This window comes from Heteronotia binoei, chromosome 9, assembly GCF_032191835.1.
Source record: "Heteronotia binoei isolate CCM8104 ecotype False Entrance Well chromosome 9, APGP_CSIRO_Hbin_v1, whole genome shotgun sequence".
Taxonomy (NCBI): domain Eukaryota; kingdom Metazoa; phylum Chordata; class Lepidosauria; order Squamata; family Gekkonidae; genus Heteronotia; species Heteronotia binoei.
In genome coordinates, this window is record NC_083231.1 from 61754900 (window position 1) to 61776822 (window position 21923).

The 21923-nt window shown below is 46.6% G+C and overlaps 1 protein-coding gene across 1 annotated transcript in view; it reads left to right on the top strand.

Moving 5' to 3' along the window:
- The first annotated feature begins 1022 nt into the window (after positions 1-1022).
- The window catches only part of FREM3 (FRAS1 related extracellular matrix 3), a 142317-nt gene continuing 121416 nt past the window's right edge, over positions 1023-21923 (top strand). Inside the window, exons 1-2 of the mRNA XM_060246706.1 lie at positions 1023-6246; positions 8037-8126. Coding sequence (XP_060102689.1) covers positions 1023-6246; positions 8037-8126 — 5314 coding nt within the window. The remainder of the gene's footprint in view (positions 6247-8036; positions 8127-21923) is intronic.

Here is a 21923-nt window from a genome sequence, read left to right on the forward strand (position 1 = left end):
TCATCTACACTTTCCCCCCAGCAAGCTGGGTACTCATTTTACCGACCTCAGAAGGATGGAAGGCTGTCATCCTGGAGCCAGCTACCTGAACCAGCTTCCGCTGGGATCAAACTCAGTTAGTGAGCAGAGGGCTCCGACTGCAGTACTGCAGCTTTACCACTCTGCGCCACTGGGCTCTTTTAGGAAACTAATTACCACGCTCTTAATCTTTCACTCTGTAGACAGAAACTGACCAAATTACCCCTGCGAAGAGTGGTGCCTTAACTTCTTTATCTCCTAGAAGGTATCAGACAGCACTCTTCGCCTTTTTAATGCTTCAGCCTGGGAATGCAAGCGCACAAAAAACATTCGTTGCTGAGAACGCTTCGAAATCCTCTTCCCTATCTTACCTCTGGGACCGACACAACAGTGCTGGGAAGGAGCCAGCCCTTGTATTTCACAGCCCGAGATAACAAGACTTGGCTCCTGATACGAAAAAGAAAAAAGTTCTGCCCCGGGGATAACTATTTTTGCAGAGAGAGTTCCATGCCCGGCGGGGCTGGATCCTCGAAGGCTTCCAGTCACCAGCAGCGGGTCGCTCTTGGAGCGCCAAGTGCGCGCCGGGCGGTGAGAGAAGCTGGCACTGGCAGCGCTCACCACTGGAACCGGAGAAAGCGAGCGGAGCGGCGGCAGAGGAGGCGAGTCCCTCTCCCTCCCTCCCTCCCTCGGGGGCTGGCTTAGTTTGCAAGGAGGGAGTTTTGCTCGCCGCTTTTCGGCTGCCGGGAAGTTCCTTGGTTCCTGGGTGGGCCACGGAGGGGGGCGAGGGAGTTCCTGGGCGGCGCGAGGAGCCTCCAGCTCCCACCCCCTCGGCTTCCCTTTAGTACCTGCAAGAGGCAGCAGCCGCAGCCAGAGCGCCCCGCTCCGCAGCCGCGCCACCGCCAGGGTCGTGCACCTTGCCTCAGACACCGCACAGGCAAGGCCGTCACCGGGTCCCAAAGCCCGCCGCACTTGAACGGCACGGCGCCGGGCTCCGAAAGAGCCGAATGGCCGGTGCAACGAGGCAGCTCCGCCGCTGTCTGGCGCTGCTTGGCGGGATGCTGCAGCCCCTGCTCCTGCTCCTGCTCCTCCTCTGCAGCTCGCCGGCGGCGGGAGACCCTTCGCGGCACCAGAACTCTGCCGAGCCGTCGCTCCTCGTCCTGCCCGCCGAGCCCGGCCCCGAGGGCGCCTTCGGGATCCTGCTGGCCAACCGCGGGCTGCGCGTCCCCTTCGGCCGCTCCGTCTCGCTCGACCCGGCCCGGGACTTGGTGATCCGCGTGCAGCCGGGAGACCAGTGCGTGGTGACCGTCTTGGAAAGCGGCCCGCCGCCCGCCCCTCACCGCCCCGGCGCGCTTTCCCCCAAGCGCTTCCCTTGCGCCTTCGGGCCCGGCGAGGTGACCTACACGCACTACGGCTCCCGCAGCCCAGGCCGCGACCGCCTCAGCCTCCAGCTCCGCTACGACTCGCCCAGCCGCACGCTCGTCGCCCCCTTCACGCTGGAGGCCGAGGTGCTCTCGCAGCAGCTGCGCCTCCTCAGCCGCAACCTGCCGCTCACCGTCGAGAAGCTGCGCGGCCTCAGCCCGCCCCTGGACGCCAAGGTGCTCGCCTTCGCCGAGGCCGGAGCGCCCGCGCGCTGCCGCCTCACTGCCCTGCCTCACCCGCCCGCCAGCAGCAGCCACCTGCCCGCCTATGGGCGCCTCGTGGACGCGGACGGGCGCCCCCTGGCGCCGGGCTACAGCAATGAGTGCAGCCGCTTCCTGGCCGAGGGCATCCGCTACGAGCACACGGCCGCCACCCCCTCCCCCAACCGCGACTACATCCCCATGCGAGTGGACGTCTGGGAAGAAGGCCATTCCGGCCAGAGCCCAGGTGAGCAGGAGTACTTCCAGGTGGTGGTCCGCATCCGCGAGGGAGCAGAGAATACGCCCCCCAAGCCCAGCTTCGTAGCCTTGCTCATGATGGAGGTGGACCAGTTCGTCCTCACCGCCATCACCCCGGACATGCTGGCTGCAGAGGACTTGGAGTCCTCTTCAGAGCTGCTGTTGTTTAATCTCACTTCACCCTGGCCCAGCACTGGTGGGCAGGACAGGGGGGCTGGTGAGGGCCCCCAGCTACAAGGCTACTTGATCAGCACCGATGACCCCAGCCGGCCACTCACCTCTTTCACCCAGCGGGAGGTAATGGAGCTGAAGATTGCCTACCAACCCCCCACGGTGGATTCAGACTATGAGCGGCTCTTCCAGCTGGAGATGGAGGTGTTGGACCCTGAGGGTGCCTCATCGGAGCCCTTTGCCTTCATGGTGGTGGTGAAACCTATGAACACTTTGGCCCCGGTAGCTATCTTTAACCGTGTTGCTGGGCCCCAAATGATGCTTTTTGAAGGACAGTTGAGGCCACTTTCTGGCAATCTTGAAATCAGTGATGAAGACAACTTGGATGATGTGAAAGTATGGGTTACAAGGGGACTAAAACATGGTGAACTCAGGGTGTTGGGTGCCCCGCTTGGTCGTCAGTTTTTTACTGCAGCGGAGTTAGAGGCTGGACAGGTGATTTACCAGCATGATGGCAGTGAGCATAGCTACAGTGACAACATTGTCTTCCGTATGGGGGATGGGCAGCACCAAGTGGAATTTCTTTATCCAATCACCATTGCCCCTGATGACGACCAGCCACCCCTCCTCAATGCCAATACTGGTTTAGTGCTAAGTGAGCACCACATGGTTCAGATTTCTCCTTTTGTCCTCAGTGCCACAGACATAGATTCTGATGACTCTACCATTCGCTTTGTACTGAAAGAGACTGAAGGGTCTTCAGATGCATCCACTCCCCACCATCTTGGTGAACTTCTGCTGCGTCAGGCAGAGGTTCCACTGTCTTATGGGAAAGAGGAGTATGTGGAGGGTGAGCATGGTACTGTACCTTCCTGGCACTTTGTGGAGAGTGAAGGTGTGTACGAGAAGGTGGTGACTGAGTGGCTGCAACAGAATATCCTGGATGGAAAGCTGTTCTACAGGCACACAGGGCCACATAGCAACGCTCTTGTGATGGATCAGTTTGTATTCTATCTCCAGGATGATAACGACCCCCCAAATCAGTCTGGAGAACAAGAGTTCCTCATCAAGGTCCAACCAGTAGACAGCTTACCTCCAGAGTTGTACCCTGGTACCACTTTGCAGATGACAGTTCTAGAATATCAGATGACTCACTTCAGAAAGCGTTACCTTCGCTATACCGATTTGGACACAGATGACAGGGAGCTGAAATACACTGTGCTCACACCACCAACTGATATTGATGAAAACCATCCTGTGTTGGCTGGGGAGATTGTGTTGACTGACAGGCCTCTAATATCAATTACACAGTTTACTCAAGCACAAGTAAATCATCACAAGGTGGCATATAGGCCTCCAGACCAAGAGCTTGGAATTGCCCCAAGAGTAGTGCAGTTTACGTACAGTGTAGAAGACACAGCAGGTAATTCTGTGCCAGGTACCTTCACTTTTTTCCTGCAGCCAGTGGATAATCAGCCCCCCCAAATTACCAATGCTGGCTTCACTGTGCCTGAGGGGGGCAGCTTCCTTCTTACTAGTAGTCAGCTAGATGCTACTGATAAGGATACAGACACTGACCGGATTGTCTTCACTTTAACTGAGGTACCACAGCATGGCCACCTGCGCTACCTGGAGGAAGGACTGATGGCACAGGGTGAATCTTTTCTGTTAGATGACATTGCTAATGGCCGCATATCGTATCAACACAATGGTGATGAGTATACAAGTGATTCCTTCCAGTTGGAAGTGAGTGATGGAGTCCATCAAGTGCCAATCACCATTAGAATTGTTGTTCAGCTAGTGGATGATGAGAGACCCAGCATCACTGTCCCTGGTAGTAATGGATTGTTGGGGGCTTTTATTGATGTCCTGGAAAATAGCGCCACTGAAATCACTACTTCTCTTATTCAGGGTACAGATGAGGATACTGATGAGCTGGCATTAATTTTTATTGTGGAGGATCCCCCTAAACTGGGTGACATCTTAGTGAATGGGGTGCCCTCTGAGAGGTTTACCCAGCAGGACCTCATCAGTGGCACAGTTGTATATGCTCACACTAGTGGAGAGATTGGATTAAAAAAGTTGTCTGATTCTTTCAACCTTACTATCTCTGATCTCTCTAGTGAATGGGTAGTGGGAGGCAGCACTGTAGAAGGGGTACGCGTGACTGTGACTGTTTTGCCAATGGACAATATTGCTCCGGAGGTTATGATGGGGGAGGAAACATTCAGTGTTTATGAGGGTGGGAAAAATGTGCTAAACTTACAGCTGCTAGATGTGGAGGATGTGGATACTCCTAGAGATGACATCCTGTGTACTATCCTCACACAGCCCTCTTCTGGATACCTGGAGAATATCTCTCCAGCTCCTGGGTCTGAAAAATCAAGGGCTGGAACTGCTATCAGTGCCTTTTCTATTAAAGATATCCGTCTTGGGCATATTAATTATGTGCAGAGCATACACAAGGGAGTAGAACCTTTGGAAGACCGATTGACTTTCCACTGTTCTGATGGTATCAACTTCTCCCCACGTCACTTCTTTCCCATTGTCATTGTCCCGACTAATGATGAAAACCCAGAACTGTTTCTGCGTGAGTTTGTGGTGCTGGAAGGGATGAGCTTGGTGATTGACACTCCTATTCTTAATGCTGCTGATGCTGATATTCCCTCAGATGAGTTACGCTTCTTCATAACCGTTCCTCCTAAACATGGACAGATTGTCCACCAGCTGGCCACTGGCACTGTGTCCATCCACAATTTCACCCTGGATGAAATCCGGGAAGCATCCAATATTGTATATGAGCATGATGACTCAGAGACTAAAGAAGATACTTTCAAAATCCAGTTGACCGATGGCCTGCACACTGTGGAACAAGAAGTGTTAATTATGGTCATTTTGGTGGATGATGAGACACCCAGGTTGTCTATCAATGATGGACTTGAAGTGGAGATTGGTGAATTCAAAGTTATTACTAATCAGGACCTCAGTGCCACTGATATAGATTCAGAGGACAAAACACTCACATATATTATCCGTTTGTTACCCAGGCATGGCCTTCTGCAGCGTGTAAGCAAAGATGGAGAGGTCTTAGGCAACATTACACTGGGCATGAATTTCACACAAGATGATGTAGACGAGGGTTATATACGCTATATTCACACTGGCCAACAGGGAGTACGTGACTTGGTTAAGTTTGATGTCACTGATGGAATAAACCCTTTGATAGACAGATATTTCTATATTACCATCAGTGGCATTGATATGGTATTCCCTGAGGTGATCAATAAGGGGGTAACATTGAAAGAAGGGGGAAAAGTGACTCTCACTACTGATCTACTCAGTACAAGTGATATTAACAGCCCTGATGAGCACCTGCGATTTAGTATCACCCGTGCCCCAATTAGAGGACATTTGGAGAACTCTGACAGTCCTGGAGTTCCTGTCGCTACCTTCACGCAGCTTCAGCTAGCAGGCAACAAGATCTATTATATTCACACAGCAGAGGATGAGGTGAAAATGGACAGTTTTGAGTTTGAAGTAACTGATGGTTATAACCCAGTTTTCCGGACTTTCAGAGTTTCCATAACTGATGTGGACAATAAAAAACCAATTCTAACAGTTCATGACCTGACAGTTCAAGAAGGGGAAACCAAACTGATCACTCCATTTGAGCTGACTGTAGATGATCGTGATACACCTGATCATTTACTTCGTTTTATAATTACTCAAGTCCCTGTTCACGGCCAGATTATATATAACAATAGCTATTCTGTGACCACTTTCACTAAACAAGATTTAAATGAGAACATGATCAGCTATAGACATGATGGTACAGAAACTAGCCAGGATAGTTTCTCTTTCACTGTTACTGATGGAACCCACTCAGATTTCTATGTTTTCCCTGGTACCACCCTTGAAACACACCACCCTCAGATGATGAAAATTCAGATTAATTCTCTGGACAATGGTATTCCACAGATAGTAGTGAATAAGGGTGCCTCAACCCTGAGAAATCTTCCGACTGGGCATCTAGGATTCTTAATTACCAGCAAGTCTCTGAAGGCAGAAGATAGAGATAGCCCACACAAATTACTGAAGTACAGGGTCACCGATGGGCCAAAATATGGACTCATAATTAATACTGGCCTAGGAAACGGAAGTATTAAAGCCTTCACACAAGGTAAGACTTCCATTTTTGTATTTTGTGTTTTTATGATTTAACAAGAAAATTGGTAAATATTTTAATTCCATAGTCATAAATTATCATTTTGGAAGCTACACTGTTTCTCTCAAGTTTTTATGGAACTTACAAGAATTTACAATATTTCTACATCAGAGGATGTCACCTATAAGGCAGTTAATTCTGATTAGACTAATGTTTAATTCCTGGTGGGACTCCAGTTTGTTTGGCATATGGGGCAAAACATTGTCAGTTCTATTTAGGAAATAAAAATTTGGGGGCTTGTTTTGTATAATAGAAACATTGCGATTCTTTACTTTTTGGTTTTTGTTATCAGATGCTTGTGGCAGCACTAATAGTAATACAAAGGGTGAGTGATTGCATAAGTAGCAAGGCATTTTTTAAAAAGTATTGCAAATCTGATAGTTATGCCTGATTTTTAAAACAGGCCTTCCTTATTTACTCATAATCAAATGATGTAACTGATGAGGGTTTTCCTGTATCTTGAATTGCTGCTTGACATGAAGAGGGAAAAACATTGGGACAACAGCTGAGTGTGCACTGTGAAATGGGAAGTTCTTGGCTTAACTGTAACCTAAAATTACAAGTTCATGGCACGCTTTATATGAGTTCACTGTGAAATTATTCCAACTCATGATTTCAAAGTCTATAGTGAGAACAGTGAACTCTGGTTAGCATTAACCATGATTTAGAGTTAGTACTGATGCAAGTCTTAACTACAGTTGGATTGAAGATGATGGTGGGAAAGGAGCAGAGAATCCAGCAGATCCAGTACCTTAATCACAGTTAACTGATCAGGAGAATTCCATTTGTCCTGGTGTTAGATGACATTAGACAAGCCCCCTTCACAGCCTCAGTAAGTAACAATACTCACAAGGCCTGCCTTGCAGGGCTGTTGTGTGGTTCCTTTCATTCCTGTAGTGTTAGGATGACAGAATCTTAACTACTTATTTAATTTTTATTCCACCCTTTCGCCAAGGAGCTCAGGGTGGCATTTGTGGTTCTCCCTCCATTTTTATCCTCACAACAACTCTGTGATAGGTTAGTATGAGAAGGAATGACCAAGCCAAAGTCTTTTAGTGGATTTCGTTTGAACCTAGGATTTGAACCTTGCTCTCCCTAGCATAAGTCTGACATTATCCATTACACTCCATTGGCTCGCAAACGTACCCTTTCTTCTATAAAGGCCATATCCAAAGAACCATAAAACTAGTTCTGTGTCCAGGAACGTTATGTTTCTTGAATAGCAAGCTGCCCTCGCCCCCTGCAGCATAGTAAACTACTTTAGAAACTGAGGGGGTCTTTCAAGAGCTGTTTCTAATATGGCATGGATATCTGGTGTTTCAAAGGGGAAAAAACCAACACTGGACGTGGTTAAAGTAGCTTTTTGGATCCTAGCCAGCCTTTATTCTGATGGAGTCTAAGTGGGTTACATGTGCCCGTTATAGAGGGATTGTGAATGAAATCACACTTTGAAAAAACCAACAGAATGGATAACAAATATATGAACTTTTAGCTCTGAGTTCAAAATTATGTTTTAATTTAGCCAATTCAGCAAAAATAGATTCTGATACATCATGGATGGAGAGAGATTCACTAAATTCCACTAATTTTAGTAGAGCCAGTATTTCTCTCATATGTTAAAAGGCTATAGAAAGGACATCTGTAATTTGAGAGAATATTTTCAAATTTTTCAAGTTCAAACAGTACTCAGAAGGCTTTGGTGTAGCATTTCAGTGATTCATGAACCTTTTTTTCTTCCCTGTTAGCTGACATTGATGACATGAAAATCTGCTATGTCTTGAAGGAAGGTGAAAATACTACTAGTGATATCTTCCATTTCTCAGTGGAAGACAGTGGTAAGAAAATACATTTTAATTAGTTGAATGCATCTTGAAATCAATTTGAGAATATTGGAATTAAAGGAATTATACTTTTGTGCCTGAGTTAAAAAGATATATGTGTTGGCATCATTTTGATAGAAGCACATGTTTTCTGTGTTAGTAATGCCCAATCCTATGTGTGTTTATTCTCAAGTAAGTCCCTTGCAAAATGTAGGGCTACTCCCAAAAGCATAGGATTGGAGACTTTTGCTTTGTGGATGGAAGATGTAATTAATCTTGGATTGGTTGTTCAGTTAATTATGATTCATGAAGTGGAGCGAGAGCCATGTCTGTGCTCAGGTCTACTATGGTACTTACATGAATCCGTTCCCCGCCCCTCTCTAGCTGCATCTAGTGTTATACTTAACTGTATGTTTGGTTCCCAAAGTGAATTTACCAACATTTGTAGACTCCTTTTAATACAAATTGATCACAGTCCAATTGGGAAGGGAGTGGAAAGGGTACACACAATCCAGAGAGAAACTGCTGGTCTTTAAATTCCAGGCAACTGCTTGTTTGCACTGGATTTTTGCATTTCTCACACGTTTTATTCATTATTGATAAAAGTTTATCTCATGAGCCTTGATTCTAAATACTGTTGCCCCAGTCCACAGTTCATGGATTTTTCCTGTGCTGAACAGGTGATTAGCAAAAGGGGGTTTATAGAGAGTGTATGCATGCACAATCACTTGAGGAAAGCTACCAGGTTTCTTGATTAGTAGGTTTTGTCCCATCCCACTCACAATATCACCTGTGTTGCGGAGCAATGGATACAGGACTGAACCATTGATGCAATTCAGATCCATTCAAATCAAGGGATACCTGCAGGAAATGTGGAATTAAATACCTGAAATGCATACTTTCTATATATGCCCACACATACACGTATATAAAATGAAGTTGCCAAATTCTGAACTGAGCTCTGTAGCTGTTTCTCTAATAGCAGTTAAAGACAGTGTTTAGCTCCAAGCCACAAAAAGTTTCACCTGTTGATTTGCCTGCTGCATATCAGATCTATGTTAAAGTGACATGAGGAAACAAATGTGCTGTGCTTCAAGATGTCTAAAAACTCCATTCTTTGATATGAACATTCCAGGCATTCAGTACGTTTGCGAGTTAAAAGATACTCTGTACCTCCTCAATAACACTTTTGTTTTTATCACTAATTCATAAATCCTAGTGATGTGAGTTCTGGCATTGAGGACAATTTATGCCCTTTTTCATGACTTGCTATAAAAGTGACTATTCTATTCCTGTTCTTTCCCATGTTTTATTTTTGGCTCTAACTGGAGAAAAATATTTTCATTTACAAAGAAACTATGGGCCTTTGATTGGCATTCATTTGTAATTAGAACTAAAGCATTCTGAATTCTACAAAAGCTATGAGACTGATTGAAGTTATGTGTACTTAAGAGAGCTCTAAAAAACTGACTTGCCTAAACAAAGTTTGCTTTTTGAATTATACCTGTTCTACAGGCTTGTGGTCATCTTTCAGAAACAAACACCATGATTCTAATATTTTAAAGTAATCCTTTTGATGTTTCTCAGAGTGCCTCTTTTAAAACCGGCCCTGATTTTCTGCCTTTAGCAGCAGTCTGGCATATAGACATTTAGCAGGTCAGTTTTTTCTAGGTGCTGATAAGCAGCAGTAAAAACTTCGCCTGCTAAATACCTATCTGTGAGGTGGCTCTTAAAGGAATAGAAACAGTCCTTTTAATAAAGGTCACAGTCCTTAGTATTTCTAGGGCTATAGACGTGTTCGTGAGTTTGTTGCTTACCCATGTGCTTTTGTATGTGTATGTTATATATGTTCTTTGAAATGTGAGAAGGATGGAGGGAGAGGAAAGGAGAAGTATTTACCACTACCTGTCTCAGTCTGGGGCATTTGCAACTTGACCAGGCAAGCAAATAGGAAATTGCATTCTGATTTTGATATTGTTTGTGCAGCTTTTATTTACAGCTGTGATCTCCTGCATAAGTGGCATAGGTCAGTTCCAATTTCCTTTCTAAATAAAACATTTTTGGGGAGGTTTCATGGGTTCCATCCATTCTTCATTTATAAAGTGGAATATACCCATTCAGCACACAAGATTTGTCTAGTTGCACCATGCGCCAGTTCATCTTGCATAGTTCCTGGTGGCAATGCAACATGGGGAAAGAGATGTGCAGATGCTGCAGATCCTGTATTGCATTGTGGGTTTTTTGGTTTGTTTTCAGAGGACTTGAACTTACATATTAATGGTTAAGTTCTGTACTTGGAACATAGTTTACCCTCATGCAGATTGTCAACAGTTTATCTACAAAAGTGAAAACAATGCATTTACAGATCCATACTATGCAGAGTTTCGTCTTGCTAAATGCATTAACTTCAGTGAACTTAAAAACATGTATTATTGCTTCAGGGGCATAGCCAGGATTTTAAAAGCCAAGGGATTTTTAAAAAGTCGTGGGGCACCCTTTCCCATCCAATGCAGGGTTTACCACTTCTCAGAAGCTTTCTGGGGTAAGGACAAAAGCTGGAGGTTCTGAAAGTGGTCAGGTTGAGCCAGCCAACCCTAAAACTTTGAAGTCAAGAAGGGACTGCAACTTGCATGCAGAGTGTTTTCCTTCTATCTCCCTCTCCCCCACTCTGGCACTTTGCAGCCAGCAGCTCCATCCTTCACCCCCTTCTTGGCCTATTCCATGTGGCTTCCTTCGCCTCCTACTCCTCCGTCTCCCTCCTCTCTGCCTGCTGATTTTGCTGCTGCAGTGCACTGTGCCCTGCTCAGCTCTCCTGACTCTGTATGCCACTGATGATGCTTCACCGGCTCAGCCATGGCAAGAAGAAGAAGAAGAGCGGGCTGCGACCTGGAGGGCCCCCAGAAGTTGGGGGCAGTGTCCCCACAAGCCACTCCATGGCTACATGCCTGCTTTGCTTAGGCTAGCACTCTTTGTGTTCAGCATTTGATCAATTATGTATATCCAGGACTTTTTTGTAGCAGGAACGCCAATGCATATTAGGCTACACCCCTAATGTAGCCAATCCTCCAAGAGATTACGGTAGACCCTGTAAGAAGAGCCCTGTAAGCTCTTGGAAGATTGCTACATCAAGGGGGGGGGTGTAGCCTAATATGCAAAGGAGTTCCTGCTTGTAATGTACTGATGATGAAGACGTTCAGATGGCAACATGCTTTATTAGCGAATACATCACAAAGAGAACATGGTGGGGCCGGATCCCCCTGTTATATACATTTCCCAGGACAACCTTCTTCCTGGTCAGGTCCAATCCTGGCCAGTTAAACTTCCCGCCACTGATCGTCATAGGCGGGCTGCGTTCATCCCTTCCAGGCACCGCCCACAGGTGTGCTGTGCTGTACTTTCCGGGACGAACGCCAGACACAACACTCCTCCCCCCCCCCCCCCCAGTTCAAGATACATAGTCTTTCAAATGAATGGGCGGCTGCCACTCTCTGAGTGACCGTCGAGGTTCGATCTGGGGAGCTGGGGCTGCTGCCTGGGGTTCTGTAACCGCTGGTTCCTTGCTTTGGGCCACAGTCGGCAGAGCGTTGTCTCGATCCTGCGGAGGTATCTCCCCCGCCCTGTAAGGTTTCTCCGCCAGCGACCCTGGCAGGGTTGCTTCTTGTGGTGACCCCGTGCTCTCCCCGTTCCCCACTCCCCCTGGCTGGCAGTGTGTGACGGTGGTGGAGTTAGTCTACGTGTCTACAGAGAAGCTGCCCTCCTTCCGACAAGACCTTGTAAGAGCAGACCCGGTGAGCCGCAGCACCTGAGCTTGTATCCACTCCAGCCCGCTCGTAAAGTTCTTGGCATAGACGGGATCCCCGGAAAGAACCCCCTAGTGGCCTCCCTGGTCTCGGGGGAGCTGTGGAGGTCCAGGGCCCGGTCGGGGTGTAACCTATCTAGCCGGGTAGTTAACCGCCTGCCCATGGGTAACTCGGCAGGGCTTACGCCCATAGCCAAGTTAAGGCTGATCCTGTTCCCAAACAGGAAGGCGGACAGTCTGTGATCCCAGTCCCCTTGGACTATACGACCCAGGGCCTCCTTGGTTGTGCGAACCATGCGCTCCGCTTGGCCGTTAGTGGCCAGATGAAAGGGAGCGGACTGTATGTGGTGGATGAGGTACCTATTCAGGAATTCCTGGAACTCATGGGAGGTAAATGCGATGCCGTTGGCTGTCACTTTGTTGTCAGGGATTCCGTGGGTGCAAAAAACCCTTCATAAGGCTCTGACTGCGACCGCGGTGGAGGTAGAAGCGACTGGGATGGCCTCCAGCCACTTCGTGTAAGCATCCACCAAGATAAAGAATATTTGCCCCTGGTATGGCCCCGCAAAGTCCAAGTGTAGCCGGGACCATGGAACCCAATTGGATTCCCAATGGTGAACGGGGGTGCCGGGTGGATTCGGCCAGGACTTTTGGCAGGGCGGGCACCTCCTAACTCACCCCTTAATCTCATCCATTCCCGGCCACCATACATAGCTCTGTGCAAGAGCTTTCATACGCACTATCCCCGGGTGCATCTCGTGCAAGGCTTTGAGCACTTGCTTCCGGAGTGGGGGAGGGACCACTACTCTGCTGCCCCAATGTAAGGAGATTTCTTCCTGGCGGGAAACAAATGGTCTGAATGCAGCATCCAATTTGCCTGTGGGCAAACCCCTCCCCACCCAGTCCGAAACGTGTGCAAGGATACGGTCTCTACCCGTGGACCTGGCTACCTCCGCTGCGTGGAGGGGCCGCACTGGCAGAGACTCCAGGAGCATCACGTGGTGGGCCAGGGCCGGATCTGGGTCATCTGTGGCAGCAGAAGGCGGCTGAGGGTGTCTGCGTGGCCCATTGCCTTGCCAGGGCGTTAGATGAGCTTGTAGGTCTAAGAGTTGAGGAACTCGTTCCACTGCAGGACTTGCTGCGACAGGATCTGCGGTCTCGCAATCTGGGGCAAGTAAGCCAAGCAATGGCTTGTGGTCTGTGGCAATCATGAAGTGCCTACCGTACAGTTAGTCGTTGAATTTGTATACGCCCGCCACGATTGCCAATGCCTCCTTATCTATTTGGGCGTAGTTGCGCTCAGCTTGGGTCAAAGTGCGAGAGTACTAGGCCATGGGGACCTCTCTCCTGTCTGGGAGTTGGTGGCCCAGGACGGCGCGCACTCTGTAAGGGGAAGCATCACATGCTAAAATCACGGGGATAGACTCGTCAAAATGGTGGAGTACCTCATTTGAAACCAAGATGTCCTTGACTGCCTGTTAGGCCGCGGCCTCCTTTTTCCCCCAGACCCATGGGGTGCCCTTATCTAGGAGTCTGTGTAGGGATTCGATGGTGGTACTGTAGTGCTTTATTAATTGTGCATTTGTAGTCTGCACAGATGCGCCCGTCCCCGTTTGGCTTTACTGGGGTGACTATGGGGGTTTCCCAAGTGGCATGGGAGATGGGCTCTAGCACCCCTGGGTCACGAGGGGGTCCAGTTCAGCCTCGATTTTTGGCTTAAGTGCAAACAACCCACCGAGCCTTCAGCCTTAATGGCCTAACCGTGGGGCCCAGCTGCAACACGATAGGTGGCCCTTTGTACGTTCCCAGAGCCCCATCAAATACTTCTGGGAACTCCCAGCACACTTGGTCGAAATTGTGGACCTGTATGTGGTCTGCCCCTACAATTTTGATGCCCAGGGGCTTAAACCAAGCCAATCCCAGTAGGGTGGTGAGCCGGCACTTCACCACAAGAATGTCCAGGGCACCACAAGAATGTTCAGAGCCAGTTTGGTGTAGTGGTTAAGTGTGCGGACTCTTATCTGGGAGAACCGGGTTGGATTCCCCACTCCTCCACTTGCACCTGCTAGCATGGCCTTGGGTCAGCCATAGCTCTGGCAGAGGTTGTCCTTGAAAGGGCAGCTGCTGTGAGAGCCCTCTCCAGCCCCACCCATCTCACAGGGTGTCTGTTGTGGGGGAGGAAGGTAAAGGAGATTGTGAGCCGCTCTGAGACTCTTCGGAGTGGAGGGCGGCATATAAATCCAATATCTTCTTCTTCTTCTTTAAAATTTTTGAACTCCACCATAATTCTGGCCCACCCCATGATTTGCACTGGATTATTTTGAAAGTCCCACAGTATGAACTCTGCGGACCGCAGGGCCGGCCGGTTGTGGGGGCAGAGTTTACTGAGGGTTTCCTCTGAAAAAATGGAGTTGAAGGATCCCATGTCCAATTCCATCAGGCAGGGACCCTCCTTGATCAAGACCTGCACTTTGACCTTGTTGGGGGTGTCCTGGGGCAAGTTCATTACCTGGATGCTGTTTGCAGCCGTCGTGTATGCGTCTGTCAAGTTGTGGTGTGCGGACTGGGGCCTCCTGTTGGGTCTGGCCCTGCAAGCTTGGGCAATGTGGCCCACTTTTCTGCAGCTTCTGCAGTCCACGTTATGGTAGGGGCAGTCTTGGCACTCGTGTGGGTCTCCACAGCTGGTGCACTTGGTACTTGGCTTCTCCACTGCCTGTGATTGGTTTGGTGTTTTCAGCCCACTGCATGGCTAGCAGCGATGCTGATGTGCCCCTTCCTCATCGGAGCGATCCGAGATCGAGGCAGCGGCGGCCTGGTTCGCGGAAGGGCTGGTGTGCATCTGTTTGAAGGTGGTTGCCTGTCGGAGTGCTTCTGCGAGGTCGATGTCTTTGTCCTCATATGCTAGCAACTTCTGGTGCATTTTCTTCTTCCTGACGCCAACCGCGAAACGGTCCAGCAGGATCTCTTCCAGGTCCCCCGTGAAATCGCATCTCAGGGCTAATCCACGGAGCTCCGCAAGATACTCAGTGGCAGACTCAGCTTGTCTCTGCTGTCTCGTGTAGAACATGTGCCTGCGTGTGAGACGGGATGGCTGTGGCGCCATGTGGTTCGTCATTGCCTTGACCAGTTGGTCGTAGGTGGCCTTGCGAGGGTGGTCGGTGCGATGAGTTGCTTCATCAGCTGGATGGTCACCACCCCGCCCAAGCTCAGGAGAAGCACCTTCTTCTCGGCCGCTGCCTCCATTTTGTGCAGCTCTATATAGTAGTTGATTTGGTCCACCCATGATTCCCATAAGTCAGGCTGGGTGATGTCAAATGCCAGTAGGGTTTGTCCTGAAGCAGTAGCCATGGCCTTGACCGTGGAAGCACTAGAGCTCGGAGTGCTGTAGGCTGCTTTCTGCTCACCGGTATCCCATCCTCTTCACCAGTATAATGTACTGATGATGGAGACGTTCAGATGGCAACATGCTTTATTAGCGAGTACATCACAAAGAGAACATGGCGGGGCCGGGTACCCTGTCATATACATTTCCCGGAACAACCTTCTTTCTGGTCAGGTCCAATCCTGGCCAGTTAAACTTCCCGCCACTGATCGTTATAGGCGGGCTGCGTTCGTCCCTTCCAGGCACCGCCCACAGGTGCGCTGTGCTGTACTTTCCGGGACGAACGCCAGACACAACACTGCTACAAAAAACTCCTGTGTATAGCAAACAACCATTACAGCACCTCTAAATATATCCAGTTTTATGTAACTGCAGTATTGGCACAAGGACTGGAAAACCAGGACCGATTTTGCACTCACCTTACTCTGCCCTCACGTCTGTCTTTTCCGCATGCCATCCTCCTAATTTCCCACTATTTGCGCCAGGGCTGCAGCAAACATCGCAGTTTTTGCGCAGGAAACGGCTAAAAGCCAGTTTTTGTTTGCTGTGCAAAAACCGCGATGTTTGCTGCAGTCCCCAATGCAAATAGTGGGAAATTGGGAGGACACCGTGCAGAGAAGACGGACATGAGGGCTGAGTAAAGTGAGTGCGAAACTGGTCCAGATCTTCTGCAGATGCTTTTGCACAACAATGGCTCAATCGAAGCGTTTATTGGCAGTTCTATCAGGTTGTCAGTGCCCTAAACCTCTGTGCATTTAATTCCTGTAGGATGCTTCTCTGCTGTTCTAGACAGTGTGGTTATGATGACTGCCAAATATACCGTGTATGTGGTCTTTTGAAAAATAAATCAACACAGCCCTACTAAAGGCCTAACTTCTAACACTAGAGAAGAAAAATAAAAAGGAAGGAAAGAGTTCAAAAAAAGGGAACATGTTAGAGCTTGTGTTTCAGCAGTAACTCTCAGCCCACTGATGGAACAGTATCAGAGCATGAAGCCAGTCTGCAGCATTACCCTGTCTTTTTCCTCCTCCCAAAATTACATAGTTTTATAAAGCTTCCTACAGGCTGCAACCTGCGGTTCACTGTTCTGAAAATTGAATGGACATTTTATCCTTAGTATCAGAATTGATGACCATTTAATGTAATTCATTAGAACAATAGAATATAGAACACAACACTTGCAAATTAGATTTTTTCTTCAGTAATTAAAATATGTAGCTAATATTTTTTTAGCGCTAGCAGTAGTATCTATAGTTTATTAGGAGCCAGGCAGGAGTTATACTTTGTAGTGGGCTTTGGCAGAATGAATATAGTGAGATTTATCATAGCATCTTTACTCTGACTTGGATTGTATAAAGCAAAAGTGGAGCTGCACAGCATAAACACTAATTCTCCTGCCCCCCCCCCCCCTTTCCACTAAAATTGTCTCTCCTCCCCCTTGTGCCTCTATGGGTCAGCGGATCTGAACAACATTGTGGAGGGCTACAGTGAAAGGAGGGTTGGCAAAAATAACTCTGTTCCCTTCCACAAGTGGAAGGAAGTCTTTCCTTTCTGCTAATGAAGTGGATACAGCTGATTGCATGGTTACCAACAGAGGTTACCAACAATTCCTGTAGTGAGTTCAGAGCCTCTGAATGTAATTGATGAGCTGATACTGAAGCTGACAGTAGGTAATCTGCTTTAGAAGCTAGGTAAATGAATATGACATGAATGGGAATGCACCAATGATATTATATTACAAATCATAATAACTTCTGAGTGTTCTTTTCGTTTTCTGGCAGAGTATTATTAAGAGAGTAAAATTAATGGGGTATAGCCATGACAACTGAATGGGGCTTTCATTGAGAGGCAGTATTTCTATTAATGTCAGTTGCGGGGGGTAGCAGTGGCTGGGAGGGGGAGCTCTGGCTTCTGTGCCCTGCTTTAGGCCTCTCATTGGCCATTGTGGGTTCATATGCACAAGGTCTAGGTGGAGTATTGGTTTGATCCAACAGGCTCTTCTTGTGTTCTTAATTGTTTTAGGCATTTGAGTATCATTTTTCCAGAAAACAAATCTGTTAAAAACAATTTATAGTCCATAAAAGACAAAATATAACAACATATAAAAGAGATAGAAGGAGTTTAAAACCTATTTATAATAAGTTATAATAGTATAATAAGTTATTATATATTATTATATATAATATATATAATATATAATATATATTTATTTATATATTTATATAATATATATAATATATATATTATATATATATATAATATTTATATATTTATATATATATATATTTATATATATATATATTATATATAATAAAGTTATAATAATATAATAATATTATAATATTATATATTAAAAATATAAAAAATATATTAAAAATATAAAATATATTAAATATATATAAAATATATTAAATATATATAAAATATATTAAAAATATAAAAAAAGGGTGCCTAAGTATCATCATCTGGAAGATAATTTTCAGCAGGGACTTTGAGATCTGGATTCCCCACTGCTTCCTTGCTTATTTATTTATTTATGAATTTATTTTGATTTTGGGCCTCCCTCCCCTGAGGGACAGGGCTTATTATGTATCACATAATACATCATTAAAAACAGATTAAAACCAATAAAACACAGCTATAGCCTAAAGTGCTGTTTAGCACTAAGTAGTGCTAAAATTTTCTAATGGTGCCACTGCCTCATGGGGAGGCAGTGGGGTGGGAATGCCAGGAAGATGGAACTGTTGCTGTCCTCAACCAAATGCCTGGTAGAACATCTCTGCCATAAAAGCCCTTCAGAATTGTGTCAGGTTTTGCAGGGCACAAATGTTATAGGTTAGAGCCAGGGTAGAAAACATTAACCTTGACTGCTGTCAGTTAGAAGTCTTTTAGTAACAGCAGCAGTTATGGAAACTGGATGGCTAGGTTTCTTGGTTCATTCCATTTCTGGTGACCACTGGCTGCCTTCTGTAGCAGCAGCACTGAAGGAAAATGGATGGGGAGGTGGCTTTGTTTTGAGTGGTTGGTAGATATTCTTATACACATTCTTTTCTCCTTTCAGAATTTGAAGCTCTGTTTAGTTTTGCACTATATACATGCATACTTATGATTTGTACTAATTAAAGCACAAATGGGATATGCTGGGATTTCATCTGGATGGATACCAAGGCAGTGTCCAGGACAATAAAACAGGAGAACTGTTGTATTCCTTGCATTGCTCAGCCGACAGAGTATTAAACTAGGGTTGTCAGGTAGACTTACCCTGCTGATGGGAGGTAGGAGGCAGCTTTCTGGGAGTGAAGTGGGTGGGCAGTGTGATGATGTCACTGTCAGTGACTGAATAGCTTACAAGTTAAGCATGGTAGATCATCTAATGTCAAAGTACTGAAGTCATGTGATAAGGATCACAAGGCAGGCTGATGCAATGCCTGGAAGTCACTGAAGTCTCAATGAGTCAGCATATTCACCGATAGGTGGGCTGAACTATAAAAGGAGCTGAATGCCAGAGTCTTTTTCCTCTCTGTATTATTAGTAGTCTGGCGAAGCACTTTGAAACTCTGAATTGTGGATATTGTATATATACTACACTTCTGTGTGAATATCTGTAAATACACTAATAGCTCTGGAAGAACTAGTGTGGAGTCTCTTCTTGTCAGCGTGCCTATTCTTATCAGCCTATTCGGACAGCTCTCTGCTAACACTCGCTATCCGTCAGGGTTATGGGCCCAGACCGCAAGCTGTGCTGTTGAGGCTATTTTCGGCTGTGAAGGTTTGTGTGGAGAAGAGACGTGCAGGGCAGAAGTGTATGAGCAAGTCCGAGGAAAGTGCCGAGGACATCTCGTTATCCTTGTCGGTGAGTGACGAGGGGGAGGACGGAGTCCAGCTATCAGTGGAGGTCGGTGATATGGCGCAACTGCAGGCTGTGCCGGAGGAGAAGCTAACTTCAAATAATTATGCTGTGTGGTCTCTCCGGATGGAATATTTTCTATGGAGGGAAGGACTGTGGGTGTTTGTTTCTAACCCTCCTGTGAATCCTACAGCTAATGAGGCAGCACATTATAGGCAGCACAGCCTATATTATTCTTTGTGTGGGAGATGATCAACTTATCTACGTTAGAGGCAAAGCCACCACCAGCGAGGCTTGGAATGCACTGCGTGGTATGTATGTGTGCACAACGGCTGGTTCGCTTATGGCCTTGACACAAAGAATGTACGGTACGCTGATGAGCCCAGGCAGTTGTGTAAAGGAGCATATCAAGGCTCTGACCAATTGTTTTGTGGAGTTGGAGACAAGAGGGAAAACTGTTGCAGCTGATGATCGTGTTTATATTTTACTTTCATCGTTGCCGGGTGAATATTTGCAGCTAATTACATCGTTAGAGGCTGTGGATAGTACAGTGCTGACTATGGAATATGTATGTGCTCAACTCTACGATTATCAGGACAGGATGACTGCAGCATCCCATTCTGGGAATGGAGCCAGTGCACCTGCCGGTGGGAGTGAACAGAGCTCTATACCAAGTTTGAAGCCTGTTGCGAGGCAGCAGCAGGAGGTCGGCCCGGTTGCTCTTCATGTACGAAAGTGCTATCGGTGTGGATCTACAGCTCATATCAGACGGTTTTGCACTGAGGCTGGAAAGCAGTGGAAGAAGACATCGCCGTCGTCATCTGGGAGCCGTGAGCAAACAAGACTGGTGACTGCAGGAGCGACTGGACTACAGTCTGTTTGGCTTGTGGACTCTGGTGCAACCAGTCATATCTGTACTGATAAAGCTTTGATTAAAAATGCCCAAATGCCTGTTCTAACACATGTAAACCTTGCAGATGGGTCTGAGTCAGAGGTAGTGTGCAAAGGCCGGGTAAGTTTTCCAGCTCTGGGGTGTGAGCTGGAGGAGGTGCTCTGCGTGCCGGAGCTGAAGTCTAATTTGCTAAGTGTAAATGCATTAGCAAAAGCATTCCTTGTCGCTAAAGAAAGTCTTAGAGTGTCTAAAGGGCCACTAGAGTTGGTCCATAGACATAGTGGGACCATTCCCAAAGAGCCACTCATCAAACAAATATCTGTTATTGATAATTGACGACGGTACCAGATATTGTTGGTCATTTGTGCTTAAACAGAAGTCTGAAGTGTTCAATTGTTTCAAGTTGTGGGCAACGAAAGTGCAAAAGCAACTTGGGGTGCAGCTGAAAGCTGTACAATCAGATAAAGGCGGAGAGTTTATGTCTAATCAGTTTAACACATGGCTGAAAAAACAGGGTGTTGTGCACAGAGTAGAAAACCCAGCAACTCCCGCAGAGAATGGAATTGCGGGAAGGGGGGGGGGGGTGCAGTGCTTCAACAAATGATGTATGCCATATTGTCTGATGCAGATTTACCTATAGCTTTTTGGGCTGAAGCAATTTTGGTGGCTACATTTCTGCATAACAGACTATGGACCAAAGCTACAGATAATATTCCTTATCTAGCTCTGTATAATAAGGAACCAAGCTTAGAATTTCTAAAAGTATTTGGCTCTAAAGCTTGGGTTAACATCCCTTTACAACTAAGAAGGAAAGGAGGTGCAAGGTCCAAGAAACTAGTATTCCTAGGGTATCAGACACACATGAAATCATACAGATTCAGTGATTCAGATAAAAAGATCACGTTAAGCAGATCAGCAAATTTCAGTGAGCATGGAAATTGGCAAAGAATTCATGGGACTGAAGGAAAGACTCATGTGTGGTTGCCATTAACTGATAATAGTTCTGAGTTAGAGATTAAGCCAGAAACTGAGCAAGTGCCTGTTAATGTAAAACAGGAGGTGCCTGAGTATGAGCAGAGTACTGATCAGGTGCCGAGAGTGTCTTCCCGAAGCACCAAGGGAGTTCCTCTTGTCCGATATGGATACAATAACAGTGTTAATCATGTATATATAACTGAGCCTGAACGTTATAATGAGGTTTTATCACTGCCGAAGGAGGAGAAGGAAGCTTGGCTGACAGCCATGAAAAGGGAGTATTGTTCCCTGTACGAAAATAATGTGCTTTCTCAAACAAGCAAGCCTGAAGGGAAAAACATACTTTCATGTCGATGGTTGTTTAGAATAAAACAACTAGCTGACAGGTCTGTGTGTTGAATGATTGTGTACTCAGTATTTAGTGGATTGTACAAATGTTACAAGATATGAATATGCATTGTAAATTGCCAATATCTGTAATGAGTGATAGTTCTGTTGCCAAACAGTTGGCTGAGAACCTCTGTGCAAAAGGGAGGAGCAAACATATATTAAAAAGGTATTACAATGTGAAGGAGGCAATCAGTCGTGGTGTTATGTCATTGGTAAAATGTTCCACAGACAATAATATTGCAGACCTGTATACCAAATGTTTGTGCACAGAAAAACATGTCAAACTAACAATGTTGTTAGGCATGCATTAACTTATAACCTAAGGATAGCTTACAAGTTAAGCATGGTAGATCATCTAATGTCAAAGTACTGAAGTCATGTGATAAGGATCACAAGGCAGGCTGATGCAATGCCTGGAAGTCACTGAAGTCACAATGAGTCAGCATATTCACCGATAGGTGGGCTGAACTATAAAAGGAGCTGAATGCCAGAGTCTTTTTCCTCTCTGTATTATTAGTAGTCTGGCG